This window comes from Lepidochelys kempii, chromosome 23 (genome assembly GCF_965140285.1).
Source record: "Lepidochelys kempii isolate rLepKem1 chromosome 23, rLepKem1.hap1, whole genome shotgun sequence".
In the NCBI taxonomy this organism is placed as follows: domain Eukaryota; kingdom Metazoa; phylum Chordata; order Testudines; family Cheloniidae; genus Lepidochelys; species Lepidochelys kempii.
This window is the reverse complement of record NC_136402.1, coordinates 5,714,932-5,741,286: the sequence shown is the minus strand read 5'-3', so window position 1 is coordinate 5,741,286 and position 26,355 is coordinate 5,714,932. Positions and strand designations below refer to the sequence as shown.

Here is a 26,355-nt window from a genome sequence, read left to right as displayed (position 1 = left end):
ATGTGGGGGATTCTGAGCTGTGGGAGGGGGATGGAGGGGGCCTGAGCCATGAAAGGGAACGTGTGGCGGGGGTCACAACAGTGCAGGAGGGTGGAAAGGTGTGGGGGGGTCAGGACTATGCAGGAGGGGTGTTGGGGGATATTGGCTCTGTGCCCCCAAACCCGTGTCCCCCTCCCCCAATGTCTGTCTGCCCCCCGTCCGGCGTCCCCCTGACTCCAGGCTAGGCCCTGCTCTGCTCCTGCATCCGCTACCCAGCTCCAGCGAGGGCCCACACCGGCCCCGCTCTGCCCCTCGGCGGGAGGTCAGGAGCACCCGGGGCAGAGCACCACGGGCACAGAGCCCGGCTGTGCTGGCGGATGCCATCTGACCCCTCTGCTCCAGCGACGTGGCGAATGGGAGCTGCCTGCCCCCGGCCTGCCCCATCCACGGGGCCTTCTGCGCCCCCCCAGCCTGGCGAAGCGGGCCCGCCCCTTGGCACAAAGCTGGCCGGTTCTCAGAGCCTGTCCTCCCCCGCTTGCTGTGGGTTCATGGTGCTTCAGGCCGGGAGGGGCCATCAGATCGTCTAGTTCCCCCTTGGCTACGCCCCCGGCCAGCGAATTGGCCCCTGTACGGAGCCCAACCACTTGTGTGTGACTCTGGCGTCTCTTCCCAGACAACTCCAGATGGAGACTCCACTGCTCCCCGTGCAGCTGCTTAGCCTTGGCCCCCCTCCCTCCTGTGCTGACCCACGGCCAGGAGCCAGGGCCAGCGCAGGGGGCAGAGTTCAAGCTAGGCTGCGGGGGTGGCGTGTATCTGGTTTGCGAGGTTCACGTTTAACTGCTTTCCACCTTGGGGAAGGACACAAGACACCATTGAGCAAACTGACCAACGTTATGGGGCATGTAATAGAGAGAGAGAGAGAGAGGGTGGGTGGGGATAGATAGATAGATAGATAGAGGGGTGTACGGGGATAGATGGATAGACAGAGAGGGTGGGTGGGTGAGGATAGATAGATCATAAAGGGGGTGTATAGGGATGGATAGATAGATAGAAGGGGTGTATGGAGATAGATAGATACATAGATAGAAGGGGTGTATGGGGATAGAGAGAGAGAGAGAGAGAGGGTGGGTGGGGATAGATAAATGATAAAGGGGGTGTATGAGGATGGATAGATAGATAGAGGGGTGTACGGGGATAGATGGATAGACAGAGAGAGAGGGTGGGTGGGTGAGGATAGATAGATGATAAAGGGGGTGTATGGGGATGGATAGATAGATAGATAGAGGGGGTGTACGGGGATAGATAGATAGATTAGATTAGATGGGCGTGTATGGGGATGCACAGATCTATCTATCTAACCAAACACCCCCATCCACCCCCATCAATCTAACCCAGAGGTTTTCAGCCTGTGGTCCGTGGCCCGCCCGGGGATTCACAGACTGTGTGTAAGATTTCCACAGGGTTCCACGGCTCCCTTCTAAAGTTTTGGGGAGCCCACAAATGAAAAAAGGTTGACCCCCATCCCCCGCTCTAATCAACTCTATCCCCACACACGTCTATATGTCTGTCTATCCTGTCCCCCTCCCGGCTCGACCCAGCGCTGGCTGTCAGGTTACCCGCCCACCCCAGGCTCAGCTCCGGAGTCCTCCTGTCCCAGCAGGGCCTGCCGGTGTGTGGACGGAGTTGGGCTCTTTCCTTGTCTGAGCCTGGTATTTCCGTCTGTTCTGGCCCCTGCCTCCCAGCGCTGCGTCCCTCGGCTGCCACCAGGGGGCAGAACTGACCTGGCTCCCACCAGGCTCTGGCCAGCCGCTAACTATTTAAATTGGGAGCCAGAGGCTGGGAGGTGGGATCAGAACTGGCCCTATAAAGCCCTTGTGCAGCGACCGGGACCCAGCTGGGAGCCCAGGGTGAGGGGAGAACACGTCGCTGTCCTGGGATCCACGCCACCACGGGGGACGGTGCCACGCGGGGAGGGGGCTGCAGCCGGGAGAGGTCACAGAGTGGATCCAGGGCCGTGGTGCCCAGAACCTGTTGCGATATTGACTGTCCCTTCGCCATGGACAGCTGCTGAGCGTGGGCTTTCTTCCGGGCCCCGACGCCATCCCAGATCTGAGGCCCCTCTCACTTTTCCCATCGACACACAGCTGCGTATCTTCCCACCTGGAAGCCAGGCAAACTCCATCCTCTGTGCTCCAGGTCTGGGCTGGCGTGTCCCACTCCCGCCTTTCGGGACCGGCTCTGAGAAGGGAAGCAGTGAGTGAAGGTGGAAAACAGGGCAGGGCAGCACCCAGCTGGCCGAAGTTGGATTGGGTTTACTGGAGACCAGCTGAGAGTCGGTTCCTTTTGCCCGGGGCTTGGAATGCTGGGATCCGTCAAAATGGAATCGCACGACATCTCCGAGTGGAATGCGTACTACAGCGAGCCCACGGAGGTACGTCAAGCGGGGCACGTTTGAACCCAGTTCTAGCTGTCAGGTTAGAGGACGTGGCTTTCTAATATTCGGGAGGAGGGGGAGGATATTGACATTACAAAAAAATTTCTACCTGGAATGAGAGGGGCGGGGGAGCGGAAAAATCACATTGGTTTCCAGTGCCCCCCTTAAAGTGATCTGTTCTGGGGGAGGGAAGCCCCCACCCCAGGAAGTGCAGGTTGTATCTGGAGCTGCTGCAATGCAGCTGGTTCTGGAGTGCACGCGGCGTAGCAAAGAACACCCCAGGACGTTTCTGCCACTCAGGGTTTTCCTGTCTCCTTTCCAGCAAAGTTGTTGTCACGCAGCAAGGTGTTGGGGCCTGTTCTGCCCGCTGGCGACTTTAGATATTAAACTCCCTGGGACCTTGGGGGCATTAAACGTGAAGAGGGGATCCCCCGGGATAAAGGGCAGGGTGCTCCTGGGCTTGGATCCGGGGGGAGGGGGTGTATGTGTGTACCTGCCGCGGATCCCCTTCTTCACAGGAGTGACACCCCCACCCATGAAGTCCCCTGGCACAAGCAGAGCAGTGGGTTTTGCTGTTCCTGGAAATCCTCTTTCAGAACAGCGAGGAGAGTGCTAAGCGGAGCAGGGAAGGAGGAGGCAGAGCTGGGGGGCAGTGGGTAGGGCTGAAGGCAGGCAGAAGGGGCAGGAAGGGAGGGACGTTCCTCCACCTCATCTCATGGCACCTTCAGCCCCCCTCCAGCCCTGGCATCGCACACCATGAGCGGTGACAAATGACCTGTCCCCCAAACCTCCAGACTGGCTGAGAAACCCTGAGATTTTACAAAGCAGCCAGCGTCAACTCTCTGCCACCTGGTCTGGGCGCCTTTTCCTCCGCAGGCACGAAGGCAGGATATGGATTCGATTCCCCTGTGATCACAGGACTCCAGGAGCCAGGGCTGCCAGCAAAGCAGCCAGATAGTGTGATGCCCCCCAGAACTGGGCCTCTCTCCAGCCCCACTGCTCTAAAGGGCCCGATTCTGCTCCCTGCTGGGAGCCCCAAGCAGTGCCTGGCACAGCAGGGCTGATCCCTGGGGAAGGAGAGCAGAATTGGGCTCGGCAGCATGAGGCAGCATTGGGCCCGAATCACTAGGGGTCGTCCCCCTGCACCTGATCCAAAGCCCCTGGCAGCCAACGGGCCGGATCCTCCTCTCACTCGAGTTTTACTCCTCACCCTTCCTGATCCACCCCAGGTGTGAACGGGAGGAGAGGTGCCCAGTGGTGGTGTTCCCTCTGCACCGGGCCCCCTGCCCACCCCACATGAGCGCGGACGGACTCTGCTTGGGTCCCACTGGTGTAAACAAGAGCACTGGTGTCGGGGAGCCACACCGGCTCGACACCACCGGAGAGGAGCTCAGAACCGGGCGGCAGGGGACTGTAAATTGGCTTTGGAACAAAGCAGAATAGTGCCCCCCACCCCCATCCACACACACAGCCCCCGTCTGGGACCTATGGGGTGAAACAGATAGATAGATAGATAGACTCAGTTGGAGTTTTGTAAATGGCAGAAGGCCCTCGGGCTTTAACACAGTAGCAGCAATTAATCTAATAATCAATTAATCTCAATAATTAATAATGAACAGAGTTCAGCTAATTCACTACACAGCCAGGCTTGGCCCTTGTCCAGAGGGTCCCATTGCCAGAGAGCCCTGCCCCACATGGAAAACGCAATCCACATGCGCACTTGTCATTGTTGCTATGGTCGGCCGGGGGCGGATGGTAGAACGGGTCTCTCCTAGCCCCTAGCCCAGATGGCGTAGTGTAGCTTGGGTCCTGCAGGCTCCCCTCACCGTGGTATCTGGGCCTTCCCTGCACACACTTAGCACTGGGCGCCCACTCCCACTCCAACACACAGGCCTGGTGCGGCCGAATGCACCAGGCACTTGCCGTGCCGCTCAATCGGGGGTTCCTCCCGATTTACACGAGGGGAGCACGGCTGGCCGTGCTGGGCACTATGGTGATGGGTGTCGCACAAGAACAGCAAGCTGGCTGGATCGTGGGGGCTGGTTGCGATGGTTGCATCTGGGGCTCCCAGCCGGTTCTGGGGGTCACACTCAGGCTGTTTCCCTGCCGTGCGTCCCATGACTCAGCTGCCCCCACCCCTGTGCGCAGAACCTGCTCCAGCCGGCCCGGTCTGGGCTGCCGGGCAGCCAGGGCAGTGGCTGGGGGCCACTCCCGTCAGGGCAGGGCGGGGGGCCAGCCCCTTCCCGTGGTGACGCCACGCGGGAGGAGCCAGCTGTCCCCAGGGATCGGGGCCAGGTGCTCCCTTGGCAAACACGCCGGGTGGGAGGGCTCCGTGCCGCAGGGAGAGCAAACACGGACAGGTGACCGGGGGGAAGCTGCCACCCAGGAGCCACGCCAGAGGCTGGAGCAAGAGGGAGCCCAGCCCACAGCCTGCCACGGAGATAAAGGGCCAGATCCCTACCTGGTGTAAAGCAGGAGTGACTCCATTGGAGTTAATGGGGCCAGATCCCAGCTGGTGTCAATCACTGGAAACTGTGGGGCCAGATCCCAAAGCAGGAGTAACTCCACAGAAGCTAATAGCTTTCTGCTGCTTTACATCAGCATAAATCATCCAAATGCTTTCCTTTCCAAGGCGGGCGTCCCCACAACTGGCTTCTATTACTGCCTCTGCTACTGTCTTGCTGGGCAAGTCACTTCCCCTCTCTATGTCTCAGTTTACCCTCCTCTCCTTAACTGTGCCCTGATCTGTTGGGCAGAAACTGTTTCTCAGTATATGTCTATGCAGCTCCCGGCGCAATGGGATCCTGATCTCAGTCACTGTGTGTCTGTGCGGCGCCCAGCACAACGGGGCCCTGATCTCGGTCACTGTGTGTCTGTGCAGGGCCCGTCGCGATGGGGCCCTGATCTTGGTCACTGTGTGTCTGGGCAGCGCCCGTCCGAGATCAGGGCCCCATCGCGCCGGGCCCTGCACAGAAATTGAGTGAGAGACAGCCCCTACCTTGAAGAATTCGCAATCTAAACAAGTCAAAATTATTATCACTATTTTACAGATGGGGAAACTGAGGCAGAGAGGGGCAGGGACTTGCCCCTGGGGGGCTGTGACAGAGCTGGGGATACAACTGAGATCCGCCTACCCAGGACCCAGCCTTCCTCTCTAGCTAATGGCTGCGTTTATCTAGTGGTAGGAACCATTTGAAATGTAATTGGAAAACAGAGCGGGGGGCAGAAAATCCCACCGTGATTTTCTTTCCCTGGTTTCCTATCAGCTGCATTGAAAAATACAACATCTCTTCTTCATTCCCGGCAAGGAATTCAGGCCAGGGTGGGAGTCAGCCTGGGACAGCGGGTCCAGAACAAGACCCAGGCCCCACTTCTATAGATTCATAGACTCCAAGGCCAGAAGAGACCAGTCTGAGCATGTATTTTGGCCCCCTGGATAACAAAATCCATAGAACTTCTCCCGGATAATTCCTAGAGCAGAGCTTTTAGGAAAACATCCCGGCTTGATTTAAACATTGTTGGTGATGGAGAATCCCCCACGGCCTTCGGGAAATGGCTAATTCCCCTCACTATGAAAAATTTACCCCTTATTTCCAGCTGGAATTCGTCTAGCTTCAGCCACCAGCCACTGTGTCTTGTTAGACCTTAATCTGCTAGCTTGGGAAAGGGACATGAAATTCACCATACCTGTAAGCTGTGATTGGTTCCCTAAACCAGGTCCGTCGGCTCCCTGGTTGCCTACCGAGAGCTTTTCAACTGTGACTAGTCGCACCTGGGTGTGTTTGCACCAGGAGCGGTGCCGCTTTCCCTTCCTGCCCACCTGCTGCCGGGCAAAAAGGCTCCCAGGCGAGTGATCAGATGAACAGATGCCATCAACATTTTTAGCCGAACTGGTGGCTGTGAGTTCCCCTACCCCGTTCTCGTGCTTAGCACGTCTGGGCTAAAAAATTATTCGAGGTCTGTAATGGAATAATTACCAGATGTGCCGTGAAATGAAACTGCCTAGCGGGGCAAATGATTTATTGATTATTATTAAGTAAGCAGTAGCCAATTCCATGGGCTTAGAGGTCAACCTGTGGAACTCCTTGCCAGAGGATGTTGTGAAGGCCAAGACTATAACAGGGTTCAAAAAAGAACTAGATAAATTCATGGAGGATAGGTCCATCAATGGCTGTTAGCCAGGATGGGCAGGGATGGTGTCCCTAGCCTCTGTTTGCCAGAGGCAGGGAATGGGCAACAGGGAATGGATCACTGAAGATTGCCTGTTCTGGTTATGCCTTCTGGGGCACCTGGCACTGGCCGCTGTCAGATGACAGGATACTGGGCTAGAGGGACTTTTGGTCTGACCCAATATGGCCGTTCTTATGTTCTTATGTCACTGGACTCAAAATAAGGGTATTTCCTTAGTGCAGTTGGTTTTTTTCTACTCTGTACTCCAGTCCTGGAACAGAGGTGGTGGCAAACAGCATGCCAGCAACCCCCCCCCCCTTTCAGAACCAGCACTGGTGCCTGGTTCCCCGGAACCAGCCATGCCCCAAGAATTGCCTCCGTTTGTCCCCCTTAAGACAGATCCTCGCTGTTTGCAACAGCGCCTCCCGGGAACGAACCAGCATAAACAGCGTAACAAGGAGGAAGCGTCTCTGCAAAGACCGTGCGCTGCAGAAAAAGAACTCGTGTGGCCGGGTGTAACAGCGCCATCTAGTGACTTCTGCTGTAACATTATCATCACAGGTGCACTGTGGATCCCGCTCCAACGGCAGGGCACCCACAGGGGCGAAGGGGGCAGCACCTGTTGCAGAGCGTTTGTGCGAGACATGCCCCACGCGTGTTTGACTTGCGCTGTGTAGCCCCGTCTGCTTCAGGCATGTCCTGCCCTGCGGACCAGCACAAATGGTTTCCGTTCTGTGGACAGATTTGGGGGGGCGGATTCTCCCCTCCGGCTGGAGTAATTTCACCCAAGCCAGTGGAGTTTCCATGCCCTACAACTGGTGTCCAGAGGAGATTCAGGCTCCTCTTTTGGGGGTGGGGTGTTACACCGAAGAATTCCCCAGGTGGCAGCCTGCAGCTGACCACTAATGGCCCTCGAGGGGGCGGCTTTTGGAGCAGTTGATGGTCTGGTCTTTGATTTTCTGGTGGTTAGAACAAAAAGAATGCGGGGGAGGCAGGACGCCTGGGTTCTATTCCCTGCTCTAGGACGCAGTGAGTGGTCTGGTGGTTAAAGGGGTAGGAACATAGAATTCTATGATTCTATGATAGGGCTGGGAGGTAGGACACCTGGGTTCTATTGCTGGCCAGGAAAGTGGAGGGTGGTGACAGCAGGGGCAAGCGGAGTTCTGTTCTCAGCTCTGCTTGCAGCGTGACCTGGGGCAAGTCACTTGCCCCTCTCTGTAAACTGAGACAACAGCATGCTGAGGTGCTTTGAGATCCTCGGGGGGCAGGAACTGCTGTCTTTGCTTCGGATCCCTCTCTGCGAGCGTCCAGAGCTGTATTCCAGCCACCAGCCAATGGCACTGGAATGTGGGCCCAACCGGCTACATGATGGGAAAAACACGACATCCGGGCTGGGTGCGCACAGGCCAGCCTGCTTTGCAGTCCCTGAGAGCCTGCATCTCTCTTTCCGTTACATGGTGCTTAATTTGCAAGCTATTGGATGTCTTCTGTATAACAGTGTCCCCACTTGAATGACGGGAACTGGGTTTCTAGCATCTAAACCCGACTACGCAGGCTGGGGGGAGGCTGTTTTCTTTCGCATTTATTGCTAAACCCTTTCAGTTTTAAGATTGGACACTAGTAGCTGAAACGTCTGGGATCTATAGCTGGGGCAAACCTGCATAACTCCATTGGCATTAATGGGGCCTGATCCCCAGCTGGTGTCAATGGGCCAGATCCCAGCCGGTGTCAATCGGCCGTAGCTCCATGGGAGTCTATAGAGCCAATTCTCCAACTGCGGTAAATCAGGGTCACTCCATTGGAGTCAATGGGCCAGAGCCTCAGCTGGGGTAAACGAGCTCACTGAAGCCAAAGGAGTAATACTGATTTACCCCCAGCGGATCTGACCCTGATGTGCAGGGAGGGGAATACTCTTTCCAGCAGGGCAGCATTTGTTCCTAGAAAAAGCTCTTTGGCTGAAGAGTCAAGTTGGGGAGCAATAGGCAGCTTGGGGGGAGCCCAGGAAGGGGGGCGTTAGGCCCTGAACATTGCAAGATTGGCTTAGTGAGGGGGAGGTTTCAAACCCAATTGCTCCCGGGGCTCCCTTCATTTCCCATCTGGCTTCGGAGCCCTTGGGAGTCAACTTTACAAGTGTTTCTTAGCAACCAGCGTGGCCAGACTTCAACTTAAAACCCAAAGGAAAGTGGAGATTCTCACTGATTCACATGACTCTGGGAGCTGGGGCTTTAAGGAACACACCAGCTATTGCAAGGAGATCATGAGGGCTGGCACCGCTGCATGACAGCCCTGGGGATGAGAGAGATCTGGGACAGGGATCCCATCTCCCAAATGCATTAGGTATCAGCAGGCTTTCTAAGGTGGGGTCACACCCGCACACAGTTTAAAGCAGGGTCATTCTCACACCCACACGGACACACCCCCACACTTTGAAGCAGGGCCAATGACACACACACTCAAGCATACGTCACACCCCACCCCCAGCGCTGCCAAATGCCCCACTTTTATTGTGCGTCTCAGACTAGCCTATGGTTTTCTCAAAGCTCCAGCTCCAGGAGTCATGGGAACACACTGGAAATGCAGCTGGCCTTTCTTTTATAACAAAGTGAGTTCCTCACACTGTGGCTGAGGAGAAAAGCTTGGCACCTTGACCCACGGTCAGCCTCAATGCTCAGAAACCGGAGGACCAAGAAAAGGAATCCAATATGTGTTGCTTTTGAAAAATCTCATGCTTTTTTGAGGCCTGCTTCCTGATATTTGAACTACTTTGACTCTCAGCTCTTTGGGGCAGCACATAGCGTGATGGAATTCTGGTCCATGAACCCCTGGGTTCTGTTTGTCGTTGAGGGAGGGGAGTCGGGTCTAGTGGTTAGAGTGGGGGGGCTGGGAGCCAGGACACCTGGGTTCTATCCCTGGCTCTGGAAGGGGAGTAGGGTCTATTGGTTAGAGCAGAGAGGGTCCTATGCCTGGATTTGTCACTGATCTGTGCTGTGACTTTGAACATCCCTGCTCTGTGCCTCAGTTTCCCCATCTGAAAAATGTTGGCTTCCTGCGGTCATGAAGGGTCAGAGACCTGGAGGTGGCTGGAGCTCCCAGCACAGAAGGGGAAGCGTCTGGTCCAGATGCCTCAATGTCCCTCTCCCATCCCTGACAGATACCTTTTTCTCCTATGTTCAGGAAGTCACCCTCCCCTCCACCGCCCTGCCCTCCCTCCATCCCAGCACTGGGGCTGGACTGCAGCATATCCCACAGCCTGGGCTTGAACAGCTGGTCCCTTCCCAGCCTGCGGCATCCGCCCCCTGTCCCGTGCTCCAGGCCCAGCACAGTGACCTGATTGTCCTCCATGCCGAGGGCTCTTCAGGAGCAAAGAGGCCAGGGAACAGCCACGTCTGGAGCAGACGGGGAGCTTTGGCCATGAAGCAAAGGGGGAGACTCGGGATGGGGCCTGGGGCCGGTTAACGTCTGATTCCCTGCTCCGCTGGGAGGTGAGATGATCTGACGCAGGGGATCTGGACTCCAAAGGAGCCTCTGTTACGGGGTGTTTCCTTCCCCGGGCCCGGGTGGGTGCCGGGGGCCAGTTCTCTCCCTGCCCCGATGCAGAAAGGGGAAGGGGTCCCAGGAGTTAGTGCTGAGCTAGCTGACGGGGTGGGGGGGGAAGGGTCCTCAGGTTCTTCCCAGGCCAGGGGGCTCTAGGGACTGATGCCAAATCCTCACTCAGGCAAAATCCCCAGTGGCTCTTCTAAAACCAGGGGTTTGCCCTATGGACTGGATGTTTCTTGTTAGGTGCATGGAGGATTGAGATCAGGGCCCCGTCGGGCCGGGCGCTGCCCAGACACACAGTGACCGAGATCAGGGCCCCATCGGGCTGGGCGCTGCCCAGACTTATCCCCTGCCTTAAAGATCCCACAGTCTAAGCAGACAAAGGAAGAAGTACTGCTTTCCATTAACACCTGGTCAAACCATGGCCCCAGAGAGATTAAATGTCTTGTCCAAGGTCACACAGAGACTCTGTAGCAGATCTGTGAACTGAAGGCTGGTCTCCCGAGTCCCAGGTCAGGACCCCACTCCCTCCCCAGCACTGTCCTTTCTCCTCCTCCATCGCTCCTTTAGAAGAGATACAGGGTTTGACCCAGTGGGCATGGCCCCAGGATTGGGCCCCCAGCCGCTCAGACGCTAGGGGCTGTATTTGGCCAGCAAGCCAAGCACTGATTTGAGTGGGAATTTGGCACTGCCCTGGTATCTGAGAGGCGGTCGCAGGGGTGAAAACTAACTGAGGAGTTTTTGTGGGAGGGGTGGGGGAAGAAGCAGGAGACTCCTAACAGGTACTAAACTGCGGGTTTACTCCAGGCTGGGGGCTCAATCCAGTGTTGCCAGCTCTCCGGAGCCTTGGGAATTGTTGGCCTGTTTCTTAGAGCTCCAGCACCTGGAGTCCCGTGAATATGGGAGAATTTCAGTTCTGTTTTTAAAATCAATTCCACCTCTAGCCTTGGTGGGCGTGTACAACAGGGGGTTCCTGGAAGGCCCCAAATCCAGATGCCTGGCAAACAGCCCCCCCAAACGTATGAAGTTTTTGGGAAAAAACAGTAAATCCCATGATTTTTAAGTCAGTCTTGGGATTTTTCTGGCACCGGGGTTGGGCGTATGAGGTCTATGTCTGAGGGTATCTGGGTAATTGCATGGCAGGGACATGGCTTTGTAATAGGCCCGGTGCCCAGCTGGGGGTGCTCTCCCCAGTGTCACAAGTTCCCATCCTACCTCTGCATTGTGAGTGTGGCTTGTGGGGGTGGGCGGCTTGCCCAGCAGGAGGTTAAAGATTCCTCTGCCATTTAGGGGAGGGGCAAGGGCGTACCCCGATGTCCTGACTGGCCTCCCCCCGGCTTGTGATAGACCTGATACCAATGTCCAAGGCTGCGAGTGAGCTGCTGCCGCAGGGAGAATGGTTCTGGTGTTTGCCTTACACAATCGCTGTGTCTACAGCCCTGTTTGGAAAGGCTTTGGGGCCGCCCGGGCCGTGAGTGACACCACCGTCCTCGGCTGGTGCAACTGCTCCAGGCCTGGCCATACGGATCCACCCTGCCACGAACACGTGTGCTTTGTGCGTCGAACCACATGGGCGGCACTCACCCGGCACGGCTGGGGCATGTAGCCACAGGACACACCAGCACAGCGGTGGGTTTGCTGTTAGGCAAGGAGCAGCAGTGCCTGGTAAAAATAACAATAATAATGTATAAGAAGATTAGAGATTATCCATTTGCATACACTCTATCTAGCTATCTAGCTATCCCCATAACCCCATCTATCTAATCTATCTATCTATCCCCATACACCCTATCTCTCACAAGGAGAGGCTGAGGGAACGGTAGTTATTTAGACTGCAGAAGAGAAGGGGGGATTTGATAGGAACCCTTCAACTCCCTGAAGAGGGGGTTCCAAAGAGGATGGAGCTCGGCTGTTCTCAGCGGTGGCAGATGACAGAATGAGGAGCAATGGTCTCAAGTTGCAGTGAGGGAGGTCTAGGTTGGATATTAGGAAACACTATTTCACTAGGAGGGTGATGATGCACTGGAATGGGTTACCTAGGGAGGTGGTAGAATCTCCATCCTTAGAGGTTTTTAAGGCTCGGCTTGACAAAGCCCTGGCTGGGATGATTTAGTTGGGGATTGGTCCTGCTTTGAGCAGGGGGTTGGACTAGATACCTCCTGAGGTCCCTTCCAACCCTGATATTCTATGATTCTGTCTCTCTATCTACCCATCCCCATACACCCTATCTATCTATCTATCTATCTATCTATCTATCTATCTATCTATCTATCTATCCCCATATCCCCATCTATCTATCCATCCATCCATCCCCATACACCCCATCTATCGAATCTATCTAATTAGTAGAATAGAATCTGGAGTAATTAGATTAAACTGTTTCTTCCCGGCCTTTCCCCTGACATACAAATACCACCCTGTCTGTGGCCAGAAAGGCTGTGGCCAGAAAGGCTCCCTGCTCTGGCCATGCGGCTCCTCTCCCGCTCACCTGCCCCCGCTGGGCTGCAGATGGCCACGGTCTGCAGCAGGATCTCCCTGCTGAATGACATGGGGCTGACGCAAGGCCGGGGAGATAAGCACCGTAAAGCAATCAGGCAGCAAGGAAATAGGAAGCAGAAGGGGACGGGGGATGTCAGTATTTACACTGGAGATCCTGGCAGATAATAATGCCGGCTGGCTCAATGGGTCCAGACCTGGGGCTCTTCAACGCTCCTCTCAGCCCTGCCACTTGCACGGTGCCTCAGTTTCCCTTCTGTAGAAGGGGGCTAATTCCACTGGCCAGAGGGGGGTGGTGAGAGTGACTTGGTTAATATTTGCAGAGCTCTCTGAGGGTGACTTAGCCTTGCTTAGAGCACAAGCCTCACATTCAGGAGATGGGTCTCCCATCTCTGCTGCTGTCTCCTTCGGTGACCTTGGGCCAGGCCCTGAATCTCGATGGGCCTTAGCTCCCTCTCTCTCCAATACAGATACTGATCCTTCCTTCGTCTGGTCAGACCATGAGCTCTTTGGGGCAGAGACTGTCTCCCACTGTGTGTCTGGGCAGCGCCCAGCTCAACTGGGCCCTGATCTCGGTCACTGTGTGTCTGGGCAGCGCCTGGCCCGACGGGGCCCTGATCTCGGTCACTGTGTGTCTGGGCAGCGCCCGGCCCGACGGGGCCCTGATCTCGGTCACTGTGTGTCTGGGCAGCGCCTGGCCCGACGGGGCCCTGATCTCGGTCACTGTGTGTCTGGGCAGCGCCCGGCCCGACGGGGCCCTGATCTCGGTCACTGTGTGCCTGGGCAGTTCTGTGACCTGTACATGGGGTCTGTACGTCAGGGCCCCGTCGCACTGGGCGCTGCCCAGACACACAGTGAGATATAATCCCGACTTCAAAGAGCCTACAGGCCAAATAAGCAAGGATGCCCAGTGCCTTCTAAGTGCCAGCCCCGTGCCCATTCCACTGGGCCTGATTCCTCTCCGTATATGGGGAACTAATATTAGCACCTACCAGGGAGCCAAGCCGTTTGCTGCACCTAATCCGGATCTGAAGTTTGCAGAAGTGTAAATGGGGGACAGGTCAGTTAATGGCAGTGGCGTTACTCCAGACCCCGACCAGCGTCACTGAGACCAAGCTCAGCTCCTGTGTGCTTCAGGTTTTTATGTGATCACTGTATGATACGTAGCGTTGAGTTATTTATCTAGTGTGTGATCTTACTGACGGCCGTGACGCTCAGAACTGGCTCTTGGGCGCAAGCAGACAACCTGCAGTTTAATAAAGCCATGCACCTAGGAGCTAAGAACCTCGGCCCCACTTACAAGGCAGGGGACTCTATCCTGGGAAGCTGGGACTCTGAAAAAGCTTGGCACCGTGGAGGAGAATCAGCTGCGCATGAGCTGCCAGTGTGACACTGGGGCCGAAAGGGTGACTGCAATCCTGGGAGGCATCCACAGGGGGATCTTGAATAGGAGCAGAGAGGTGATTTTACTTTGGGTTTGGCCCTGGTGCGACCACTGCTGGGATCCTGGGACCAGTTCCGGGGCCCACAGTTCAAGCAGGATGTTGGTAAATTGCAGAGGGCTCAGAGAAGAGCCGCGAGAAAGATTGAAGGGTTAGGAAACCTGCCTTGCAGTGAGACATGCCAGGAGCTCTCTCTGGTTTAAAAAAGAGACAGTTAAAAGGGGACTTGACCCCCGCCCCCATCTATAAGCACCTACAGATATTTCATAATGGGCTCTTCAGTCTAGCAGAGGAAAGTCGAACACGATCCAGCGGCTAGAAGTTGAAGCCAGACAAATTCAGACTGGAAATAAGCGGTAAATGTTTAACAGTGAGCGTCATTAACCATTGGAAGGACTTCCTGAGGGACATGGTGGATTCTCCGTCGCTGGCAATTTTTAAAACAAGATGAGACGGGTTTTATGTAACAGCTCTGCCCTAGGAATGATTTTGGGGTGGTTCTCTGGCCCGTGCGCTCCAGGAGGTCAGGCTAGATGGTCACAGGGGTCCTGTCTGGTCTTGGGCTCCATGAATCGTTGAAAACCTGCTCTTTCCCAGGAGGACCCTGAGTCATTCCCACGCAGCGAGACGGGGATATTGATCTCGGCCGGCTCAGGTTCTATCTCCCCGGGCTGATGGAGGTGCTGCATGTTCTGGCCAAAGCCCCTCAAGCGGGAGCCGGTCACACCAGCGCCAGGGGCGCTCAGCTGAGGCAGTGACAGAGTGACATGGGTGCTCTCTCTCTCTCCCCCCACCACACCCCACACAGTGGGAAGGAGGCTGTGGGTGAGGTCAGTGATCCAGAGGCATCCCAAGGATTCCTGCCCATACGTCTGACATCAGATGGGAGGCAAGGGGCCAGATGGGCCTACGATGTGCTCAGGGGTGCCAGGGTGTTATTGAGAGACAGGCCAGGACCAAAACATCAGCTCTGAAGCCTCTGAGCTGTTGGTTCTGGCTCAGGGTCTGCACCGTCACACACGCAGACTCCTGGAGACAGCGCTGCTCTGCCCATCTGGAGTATCAGGATTACAGAGAGTGGGTAACATGCTCCGTATGCCCCCCAGTGGAGCTATGGCCGACTGACACCGGCTGGGATCTGGCCCATTGACTCCAATGGGGCTACGGCCGACTGACACCGGCTGGGATCTGGGCCACTGACTCCAATGGGGCTATGGCCGACTGACACCAGCTGGGATCTGGCCCATTGACTCCAATGGGGCTACGGCCGACTGACACTGGCTGGGATCTGGGCCATTGACTCCAATGGGGCTACGGCCGACTGACCCCAGCTGGGATCTGGGCCATTGACTCCAATGGGGCTACGGCCGACTGACACCGGCTGGGATCTGGGCCATTGACTCCAATGGGGCCATTGTCTCCAATTGACACCAGCTGTGTCCAGTTTTGGGCCCCACACTACAAGAAGGATGTGGAAAAATTGGAAAGCGTCCAGCGGAGGGCAACAAAAATGATTAGGGGACTGGAACACATGACTTATGAGGAGATGCCGAGGGAACTGGGTTTGTTTAGTCTGTAGAAGAGAAGAGTGAGGGGGGATTTGATAGCAGCCTTCAACTACTTGAAAGGGGGTCCAAAGAGGATGGATCTAGACTGTTCTCAGTGGTAGCTGATGACAGAACAAGGAGTAATGGTCTCAAGTTGCAGTGGAAGAGGTCTAGGTTGGATATGAGGAAAAACTTTTTCACTAGGAGGGGGGTGAAGCACTGGAATGGGTTCCCTAGGGAAGTGGTGGAATCTCCTTCCTTTGAGGTTTTTAAGGTCAGGCTTGACAAACCCCTGGCTGGGATGATTTAGTTGGGGATTGGTCCTGCTTTGAGCAGGGGGTTGGACTAGATACCTCCTGAGGTCCCTTCCAAGCCTGGTATTCTACGATTCTATTCTATGATCTGGCCCATCGAAGCTTTGGATGATTGACCCAGCTGGGATCTGTCCCACTCACTGATATTTCGCTGAACATTCAATATAAGCAGCGAACAGCATCCGTCTCCGCAGATCAAAATTGCACAGTCGTGTCTGACATTTGCTCAGGGCAGGTGGCCGCATCCGCCGGGCAGCCCCGCGTTAGCCAGTCAGAGAGAGCCATGTCCCGGGATTCATGCAGCTGTGCCAATAGGAGATCGAACTCAATCTAGGGCCTCGCTTAACCCACCCTCTGACCGGCTGAAGAGCCGGGCGGGCGGGCAGGCGGCCCTTTCCTGCCAGCAGAGACAGAGCGAGCCTGCCGCAGGCCAGATGCATTCTGGGGTATTTTTTCCCCACCATCCTGCGAAGCATCAGAGATCAGCCACAGCTGGAGACGGGACCCTGGACGGGGTGAGCCAGTGCTCTGAGGTGGCCCGGAAAATCCTCTCTCTAGGTACAGGGCTGGTGGGTCTGGTCCATGTGTTCAGGGTCAAGCTGATCGCCACGTTCAGGGTCGGGGAGGAGCTTTCCTGGGTTCTGGCCCCAGCTCTGGGAGGGGATTGGGATCTAGTGGTTAGAGCAGGGGGCTGGGAGCCAGGACTGCTGGGTTCCATTCCGAGCTCTGGGATGGGGGAGTGGGACCTAGTGGTTAGAGCAGGGGGGCTGGGTGCCAGGACTCCTGGATTCCATTCCCAGCTCTGGTGTGAGGGCGTGGGGTCCCAGCTCTGCAGCTGACTCTCTGAAGGACCTTGGCAACAACAAGTCATTTCCCAATGCTGTGCCTCAGTTTCCCCCTCTGCAGCACAGGGGTGACAATACTGCCCTGACTGCTCCTGGGGAAGATCCATGCATGTCTGTGAGGAGTTTTGAGATCCTCCTGGGGGGCCCCAGAGCAGAGCCCATGCAGTAGGTTTATTTCTCTCTGTGGCCAGAGAGGGACAGAGGCTGCTACAGAACAGGGGGCGCGTATCCCCACCTGCCCCTGGGCTCGGAGGGGCTGCCTCAGTGAGGAGGGGCTCAGTTTACCCCCTGCTCTTCTGAGACTGTTACAGGTTGCCAGAGCAGCCACAGAGTTCTGGGGAAAGCCGTCTCCACACTGGGGTCAGATGGGTGGGGGGTCCCTTGGGCTGGGGGGCCATGGGGCCTGTGCTGGGGTCAGATAGGGTGGGGGGGGTCCCTCGGACTCGGAGTCCATGGGGCCTGTGCTGGGATGGGGGGGTCCCTCGGGCTGGGAGTCCATGGGGCCTGTGCTGAGTCAGATGGGGAGGGGGGTCTCTTGGGCTGCGGGGAGCCAATGGGGCCTGTGCTGTGGTCAGATGGGGAGGAGGGTCCCTCAGATGGGGGGAGGCAAGGGGGTAAGTGTAGGCCAGGGCTGGGGGTGAATTTGCAGCCAAATGTTCATTTCAGCCACCCAGCCAGACCCCTCCGCTCGCCCAGGAACTGCCGGGTGCGGAAGGACCTAAGCGAAGATGAACAGCAACATAGGGATTTCATGGGGGAGTCAGGGATGGCCTTAGCTAGCGTCTCACAACTGACTGGGCAGAGTGTGTAGTAATTGGTAACAGGGTGGGGCAAAGAGATGCCAACTGAGAGCAAGGCCCAGTCGTGCTGGCCAGGTGCTGCCCAAACACACAGTGACCGAGATCAGGGCCCCGTCGCGCCGGGCGCTGCCCAGACATTCAGTAACCGAGATCGGGGCCCCGTCGGGCCGGGCGCTGCCCAGACACCCAGTGACTGAGATCGGGGCCCCGTCGGGCCGGGCGCTGCCCAGACACACAGTGACCGAGATCGGGGCCCCGTCGGGCCGGGCGCTGCCCAGACGCACAGTGACCAAGATCAGAACCCCATCACCCCGGGTGCTGCCTAGACACAAAGTGACCGAGATCAGGACTCCATCGTGTCGAGTTGCCAACGTTGTATTTAAAAAATAAGGGACTGTTTTCTTAGCATTCCCACCCCACCTCTCCTCCCACTATTATTTGGGGTCCCAGCGCCCTGCCAAGGTGGCTAGGGGCAAGGTTTGGCCTTTCTGCAGCTCAGTGTCTGTTTGCAAAGCCTGGTTGCAGCCTTTGCATAGAATTGGGGTGAAATTGAATAGTGCAAACCGTAAGGTCAGGCACTTAGGGACTAACAACAAGAATTTTTGCTATAAACTGGGGACGTATCATTTGGAAACAACAGAGGAAGAGGAAGACCTGGGAGTATTGGTTGATCACAGGATGACTATGAGCCGCTAACGTGATCCAGCCATTGAAAAGGCTAACTCAGTCCTTGGATGCGTCAGGAGAGGGATTTCCAGCAGAGATAGGGAAGCGGTAGTACCTTGTATGAGGCACTGGTGGGACTCATCTGGAATACTGTGTGCAGTGCTGGTCTCCCAAGTTTAAGAAAAATTAATTCAAACTGGGACAGGTGCAGAGAAGGGCTACGAGGATGATCCGAGGAATGGAAACCCTGCCTTAAGAGAGGAGACTCAAGGAGCTTGGCTTGTTTAGCATGACCTAACGCAGGCTAAGGGGAGATAGGATTCCTCTCTATAAACACATCAGAGAGAGAAATACCAGGGAGAGGGAGGAGTCATTTAAGGTAAGCACCAATGTGGACACAAGAACAAATGGATACAAACTGGCCATCAACAAGTTTAGCCTTGAAATTAGACCAAGGTTTCTGACTCTCAGAGGAGTGACGTTCTGGAGCAGCCTCCCAAGGGGAGCAGTGGGGGAAAAACGCCTACCTGGCTTCACGACTGAGCTTGATACATTTATGGAGGGGATGGGATGACAAAACTGCCTACAATGGCTAGCAGCAAATATCTCCCAAGTTACAGCTGGTGATGGGATGCTGAGTTACTACAGAGAATTCTTTCCCAGGTGTCTGGCTGGCGGGTCTTGCCCACATGCTCAGGGTCTAACAGATTGCCATATTTGGAGTCAGGAAGGAATTTCTCCCCCCCCCCCCCCCCGCTCAGATTGGCAAAGACCCTGGGGGGGGGTTTTTGCCTTCCTCTGCAGCATGGGGCCTGGGTCACTTGCAGGTTTAAATTAGAGCAAATGGTGAATGATTTGAGGACTTCAGTAACTCAGAGATAAGGGGGCTATCACAGGAGTGGGTGGGTGAGGTTCTGTGACCTGCCATGTGCAGGAGGTCAGACTAGACAATCACGATGGTCCCTTCTGGCCTTAAAGTCCGTGAATCTTTTAAAACCAAACAGGGCAAAACTCCTTTGAAAATCAGTTCCAGGACTCGGCTAATGTCAAAAGCAACCGTATAGTAACAAAGCCATGTGCCCAGCCCAGCACTCACAAGCTGCCCTACAATAATGACGCAGCATGCATACTGACCTTAATTAATACACTAGCACATGTCCTGAAGTCCAAAGGGAGATCCAGAAGGATAAGTTATTGTGGAACGTTATGAGGCAGTGTTGCTGGTTGCCATGTTCCACCCCAGAGGTGGCCACAGGAGCAGGAGATCTTGGCATGGAGATTGCTGCTGAGTCAGCCTGCAGAGTGGAAGATGCTGTATTTCAGTAGAAAATTGGGTTTTCCGCTAATGGACATTTTGGTGTGACAAGTGTCTGAAAAGCCAACATGCCCCAAAACGGACATCGCTCAGTTCAGATTCCTGCCTCATGGAAGCTGTGGTTCAGTTTCCTTTTAGGGGAAGTCTTCAATTTCTTCAATTTCCTTTTAGGGGAAGTCTCTTCAGCTGGACAACATCTCCCACAGTGCACCACATCTAGGGATTCCCAGGACAAAACCACCTTCCCTCACCAGGAAGGGTGGCCACGGTGCATGATGGGAGATGTAGTCCGACCAGAGAGCATGGCCTATAGAGAAGAATGGGGAGCATGAGGCATCTGAACTACAACTCCCATGAGGCACACAAGCAAAATTTCCAAGCTGAGTTTGCCGCTGAAAAAAGTTGCTGCTTAATTTCTTTTCCCCCTTCAAGTGAACAGGGGGTTGAACAGCTGTTTCCTGTAGAACGCCCCCGTCTGGGTAGGAGCCCATGTCTTGTCCCATTTGCCTCCAAGATTGACCCTTTCCGCCACGAGCATCTCTTTGCTACTGCCCACAGTTTCCCCATCTGTAAAATGGGACTAGTGACCCCCCACCTCACAAGGAGAGCTAATTAGTTCCTGCCAAGTGCTGCTAGATAGCGCAGCAGGGCTGGAGGAAGCCTGGGAAGGCTGGAAGTGGGATAGGAGAGCTCAGTTCAGCTGGGCACCAGAGCCCTGTGAATTTTGGATGATGGTTTCAAGGCTGTAATAGAGTTTGGGGTGCACACTGGCAGGACTTTGGGTTGGGCTGGGCGAAGGTTCAGGAATCTGGTTTGCGTCGGGGCAGGGGAACCATGGTGGATTCTGCTATACCTAAAATTACAGGAATAAGCTAAACTGCCATGAGCACCTTTATAGCAATGTAACCGCGTCCACAGTAGAGGCTGGGCTGCTTTCACCTGCTCTGTTTCTAAATCAGTACAGTCCTAAGGGTTCAAACACAGGGCATAGATCACCCCTTCATCCAAGCAGGCAGCCTGAAACCTGAGTCCCTCCAGACCCCCACATTTCTGGAGCTCTTTTCTGAATTCCTGGCAACATGTCAATGTCAAATAGTTATGTTTGAATAAGGGTTTCTTCCTCACAGCTCACCCATCTATCGCTCCCTCTCTCTATATATGTCTATTTATACACATACACCCCATCTATCTATCTATCTATCTATCTATCTATCTATCTATCTATCTATCTATCTATCTATCTATCTATCTATCTAATCATTGCTGTAAGGCACCTGTCGGCACCGTATACAAGCTCTTTCACCCTCTCCTCGTTTCTAGAGCTTTGCCGTACGAGGGAGAAGGGTGACAAGGCCCCATGACCCTTGCAGACCAGAGAGCCCTGCCCAGGGATCTTTCCTGGCTGCAGGGTGCCCACCTCTCTGATTTGCCCCCTCCAAAGCCTCAGGGGCTGATTCACACCCTGCCAAATCAGCAGCTGGCTGGAAATTTGCCCCTGAGCTGTCTATTCCCCCGACAACGTCTTGACTGAATGAGAGCTTTTCGGCAGAGGATCTCAAAGCGTAACTGTATGAACCGAGGAGTAGGGGCAGGGAGGGGATTTTCCCTCCGTATCTGGCGTTGGTGAGGCTGATACCTCATCCTGCATCCAGCTCTGGGGGCTGCATTTTAAAAGGGATGTTGACACATTGGCAAGGGCACAAGAAGAGCCACAAAACCAATCAGGGCCAGACGGTGAGAAACCAGTGGAGTTCAGTCTGTGTCGGTGATCAGAGAAAAGATCAAGAGGTGACTTGATCAGTGTCTAAGTATCTTCCTGGGGCGAAAACACCAGGCACTAGCGGAGAAAGGGCAGAACCAGCTGAAAATCAGGCCCAAGTGCGGGTGATTAAGCTGCGGGAACAAACTGCCCAGGGAAGTGGTGGGTCCTCCAGTTCTTGGTGTCTCTTGGAGGTCTGTTTAGCAGATGCTTCATCCAAACACAGGTTTTTGGGCGCAGTTCAGGGGTGACTGGGGAATCTAATGGTCCCTTCTGGACCGAAAGGCTCTGACTCTTTCCCATGGCATGGAGTGGTCCCGGGATGCAGTCAGACCCACGAAAGTCCCAGAAGAACGAAGCCAGGTAGCAAACCCGTTCTGCCATCGTCACTGCAGTCTACAGGGGAGCTTAGCCCACCAGGTGGGTTTTCATCATGGGATCTCAAAGCACTTTGCAGAGCTGTGGCCGGTTTACAATTGGAACCCAGGAGTCCTGGCTCCCAGGCCTGTGCCTGGCACGCTGAGGAGCAGTGTTCATGGGTTTGGAGCCTGATCGAAACCCCATTGAAATTGATGGCAGTTTTTCCATTGACTTCAACGGGCTTCCAATGAGGCTGTGGTTGAGCCATGGGCTGCAAAACTTAGCAACGCTCAACACCACAGACAGGAAACATACAAGGTGGCACCGACTACATTGATTGGCAGCAGGGCAGCGCTCATAAATGAGCCCTTTCTGTTAAAGCCTATCTAGTGTAAATAGCAGGCACCATTGTTACACCTGCGACTGGGATCCCACTTTGAATTGCACTAAGCTGTTTATTTAATGAACTCTGCTTTAAAGGTGACCTGAGAAGGGGACAAAATACTGGGTTTATGGCCTTCCTTCGCAGGCCTGAAGGAGAGCTGGCTGGTTCGTTATTTGAAAGAAGCAGGTTTTGCTGCTCCTTTTTCACATTAGAAATGGCAGTCTTGGGAGTGAGGGCTGGATTCTGATCTCAGCTTCATTGGTATAAATCTGGAGTCACTCCTGATGTCAAGGAAGTAAGGCCTGGAGTCTGATCTCAGCTCCACTGGTGTAAATCTGGAATGTCTCCACTGAAGTTAATAGAGTTAGAGCCAGATTTTGGTCTGAGTTCTACTGGTGTAAATCTGGATTCACTCCAGTTTACACAAGAACAGAATACAGACCTCTATCTTACACACTCCTGAATTATTTTTCCTGCTACAATCCATTCCCATCCTATCCCCTGGATGCCAAATCCAGCTCTTGATTACACTGGTGCAAAGCAGGAGTAACTCCCCTGTGTCCACATTTACCCTAGTGTTACTGAGACCCGAAGCCAGCCCTTGGTGTGCGAGTTACTGCCCTGCCTCACGTCACCGACCCTCTCGACTATGTCACCCCTGGACTAGTCCGAAGCCCTCTGTGGTAGTTGCAAGGCTAACTCTGTCCCTTGGCTTCTCCTAGGTCTATCCATCCGTGAGCACCATGACCTCCAGCCTGGGGCCGATGAACACCATCAACTCCTACATGACACTCAACTCGCTCAGTTCCCCCAGCTCCATTAACATGACCTACCCGAACAGCCCTTCCCTCACCGGGCTGACCAGCTCCGCCAGCCCCATGGGCCTTCCCACTATGACGTCGCCTGTCAGCCCGGTGCTGACGCCACTAGGGACCCAAGCACCCACCATAAACTCCCTGTCCCCCTACCCGAATGTGAGCCAGTCCCTGGCCCCTCTGGGATACCCAACCTCGGGCATCAACCGGCCCAAGGAGATCAACAAGTCATACCGGCGCACGCTGACTCACGCCAAACCCCCGTATTCCTATATATCCCTCATCACCATGGCCATCCAGCAGGCCCCCAGCAAGATGCTGACCCTCAACGAGATCTACCAGTGGATCATGGACCTCTTCCCGTATTATCGGGAGAACCAGCAACGCTGGCAGAACTCCATCCGGCACTCGCTCTCTTTCAACGACTGCTTCGTCAAAGTGGCCCGCTCCCCGGACAAGCCTGGCAAAGGCTCCTACTGGGCCCTGCACCCCAACTCCGGCAACATGTTCGAGAACGGCTGCTACCTGCGGCGCCAGAAGCGCTTCAAGATTGAAGACAAGGCCAAGAAACCGAACGCCAAGCCATCGGGCGCCCAGGAGCAGGCTTCCAAACACCCTGAGCGGCTCCAAGAAGGCCAAAGCCCCAACACAGCTTCCGAAGGGGCCGAGTCTGGCCATTCAGATGCCTCCCACGGTTCTGAGGAGCAAAGGGGCCTGGTCCAGTTGGACTGCTCTGGCGTGCAGGGTTCATCTCCGGCCTCCGAGGCCTCCCCCATCTCTCAGCCCATGAATAGCCACTACTTCCCCTCTTCCATCACCAGTCTGGACCTCCCAAACGACCTCAAAATGGACCCTCAGTACAACTTCAATCACCCCTTCTCCATCACCAACCTGATGTCCTCCGAGCAGAGCCACAAGATCGACCTGAAGGCCTACGAGCAGGCCATGGCCTACAGCGGCTACGGCTCCCCCACTGCGCCGGACGGCAAACACGCCTACGAGACGGCCACTTCGCTCAGTGAAACCGGCTCCTACTACCAGAGCCTGTACAGCCGCTCCCTGCTCAATGCCTCGTAATGGCCCCCCTTCGGAGAGCCAAGGCCGCTTGCGGAGATTGGGGGCAAGGGGCAGACGCCTTTCCCCCACCTACCCCCCTGAGTGTAAGACGTTCCCGTCCATTGTCCACCATGCACGACATGGGGAAAGGAACGAAAGGCCAGCTCCTGTGCCAGGCACTGTGTAGGGGCTCCTTTTCTGGGTGTGGAAAATACCCTCCCACTCCCCAGCTCCCCCCACCCTCCAAACCTTTCAAGGGAGCAGGGCAAAGTCTCTCCCCAAGGTAATGGCCAGGTGGGGTCAACACATTCCACATCTCCCCTTGTCCTGGCCACTTCCTGGGAGACCACGCCAGCCAGTCACCAGCCCAGCTAGGATCCTGCCCCTGGTTCTGTGCCATTAGCTACCAGAACGGTGCCACTGAGCTCAACGGCAAGGGAGGGCTCTCCCCAGCTAGGGTGGGGCATTGGGTGAGCAGCCTTGTCTGTTTCAAACAAGAAGAGCTGTACATCCAGCCCCTGACCTAGAACTGGGAGCCTGGGAGCAGCCCTTGTAGTTCCCCAGGCACATGGAATTCACTGCCGAAATGTTACAGTTCCCAAGAGCTTCTCCAGGCGATCCCCAAACCCTGTAGATCCGCACATGGCAGGATTCCACTGTTACGTCCAAGGGGCTTGGTTATGCCACCGACACATTGGGCCCCGTGAGTGTGAAGCCTGGTGCGGGGGGAGGAATTGTTCTAGATTTTTGTTGTTGTTGTTTTTTGTAAATGGCTTTCTATTTAAATATTTGCTTTGGAAAAGGGGTTAATAGAGTCGGTTTTAATATATCATACTTTAGAGAGGGATTTGTTTGTGGGTGGTTCGTTTTAAGTGTGTCTTTCCTTTTTTTTTTTTTTTTTTTTTTTGGTATTCAAGATCATTAAAAAAATAACACACTTCTTCGCTGCAAGATTTCATCTGTCCAAATAGGAGGTTGCATCGTTATCATAATTACCTGAGGAGAGCTAATGTGACGCCAATTTTTAAAAAGGGCTCCAGAGGGGATCCCGGCAATTACAGGCTGGTAAACCTGACTTCAGTACCGGGCAAACTGGTTGAAACTATAGTAAAGAACAAGGTTGTCAGACAATGACATATGTTGGGAAAGAGTTAACATGAGTTTTGTAAAGGGAAATCATGCCTCACCAATCTACTAGAGTTGTTTGAGGGGGGCAACTAAAATGATTAGCGGGCTGGGGCACATGACTTACAAGGAGAGGCAGAGGGAACTGGGGTTATTTAGTCTGCAGAAGAGAAGAGTGAGGGGGGATTTGATAGCAGCCTTCAACTACCTGAAGGGGGGTTCCAAAGAGGATGGAGCTCGGCTGTTCTCAGTGGTGGCAGATGACAGAACAAGGAGCAATGGTCTCAAGTTGCAGTGGAGGAGGTCCAGGTTGGATATTAGGAAACACTGTTTCACTAGGAGGGTGGTGAAGCACTGGAATGGGTTACCTAGGGAGGTGGTAGACCCCATCCCTTGAGGTTTTTAAGGCTCGGCTTGACAAAGCCCTGGCTGGGATGACTTAGTTGGGGTTGGTCCTGCTTTGACCAGCGGTTGGACTAGATACCTCCTGAGGTCTCTTGCAAGCCTAATCTTCTCCGATTCTGACAAGGGGGATCCAGTGGATATAGTGTACTTAGCTTTTCAGAAAGCCTTTGACAAGGTCCTTCACCAAAGGCTCTTAAGCAAAGTAAGTCATCATGGGAGAAGAGGGAAGGTCCTCTCATGGATTGGTAACTGGTTAAAAAATATGAAACAAAGGGTAGGTATAAATGGTCAGTTTTCAGAATGGAGAGAGGTAACTAGTGGTGTCCCCCAGGGGTCTGTACTGGAACCTGTCCTTTTCAACATATTGATAAATGATGGGAAAGGGGTAAACAGTGAGGTGGCAAGGTTTGCAGATGATACAAAACTACTCAAGACAATTAAGTCCCAGGCAGAGTGCGAAGAGCTACAAAGGGATCTCTCAAAACTGGGGGACTGGACAACAAAATGGCTGATGAAATTCAATGGTGATAAATGCAAAGTGATGCACATTGGAAACCATAATCCCAACTATACATATAAAATGATGGGGTCTAAATTAGCCGTTACCACTCAAGAGAGAGATCTTGGAGTCATTGTGGAGAGTTCTCTGAAAACATCCACTCAATGTGCAGCGGCCGTCAGAAAAGCCAACAGAACGTTGGGAATCATTAAGAAAGGGAGAGAGAATAGGACAGAAAATACAATATTGCCTCTGTATCAGTGCTCTCTAACCTTTTTGAGCACAAGATAACTTCCCCGCCCCTTCTGTTAAGCCCCGCCCCACTCATTCCATTCCCCCCTCCCGTCCCTTGCTCTCCCCCCCCTCACTCACTTTCACCAGGTTGGGGCAGGGGGTTGGGGTGTAG

At 54.7% G+C, this 26,355-nt stretch overlaps 1 protein-coding gene across 2 annotated transcripts; it reads left to right on the top strand.

Moving 5' to 3' along the window:
* Positions 1-1,870: 1,870 nt before the first annotated feature.
* FOXA3 (forkhead box A3) lies at positions 1,871-24,791 on the top strand. Of its 2 annotated transcripts, none has more exons than XM_073321596.1 (2): positions 1,871-2,410; positions 22,772-24,791. In XM_073321596.1, the coding sequence occupies exons 1-2, from the start codon at positions 2,339-2,341 to the stop codon at positions 23,939-23,941; spliced, it is 1,242 nt and encodes a 413-aa protein (XP_073177697.1). In that variant the 5' UTR covers positions 1,871-2,338; the 3' UTR covers positions 23,942-24,791. The 2 variants fall into 2 exon arrangements, with proteins under 2 accessions (XP_073177697.1, XP_073177698.1); XM_073321597.1 differs by having other exon boundaries at positions 1,871-2,453.
* Positions 24,792-26,355: the final 1,564 nt, after the last annotated feature.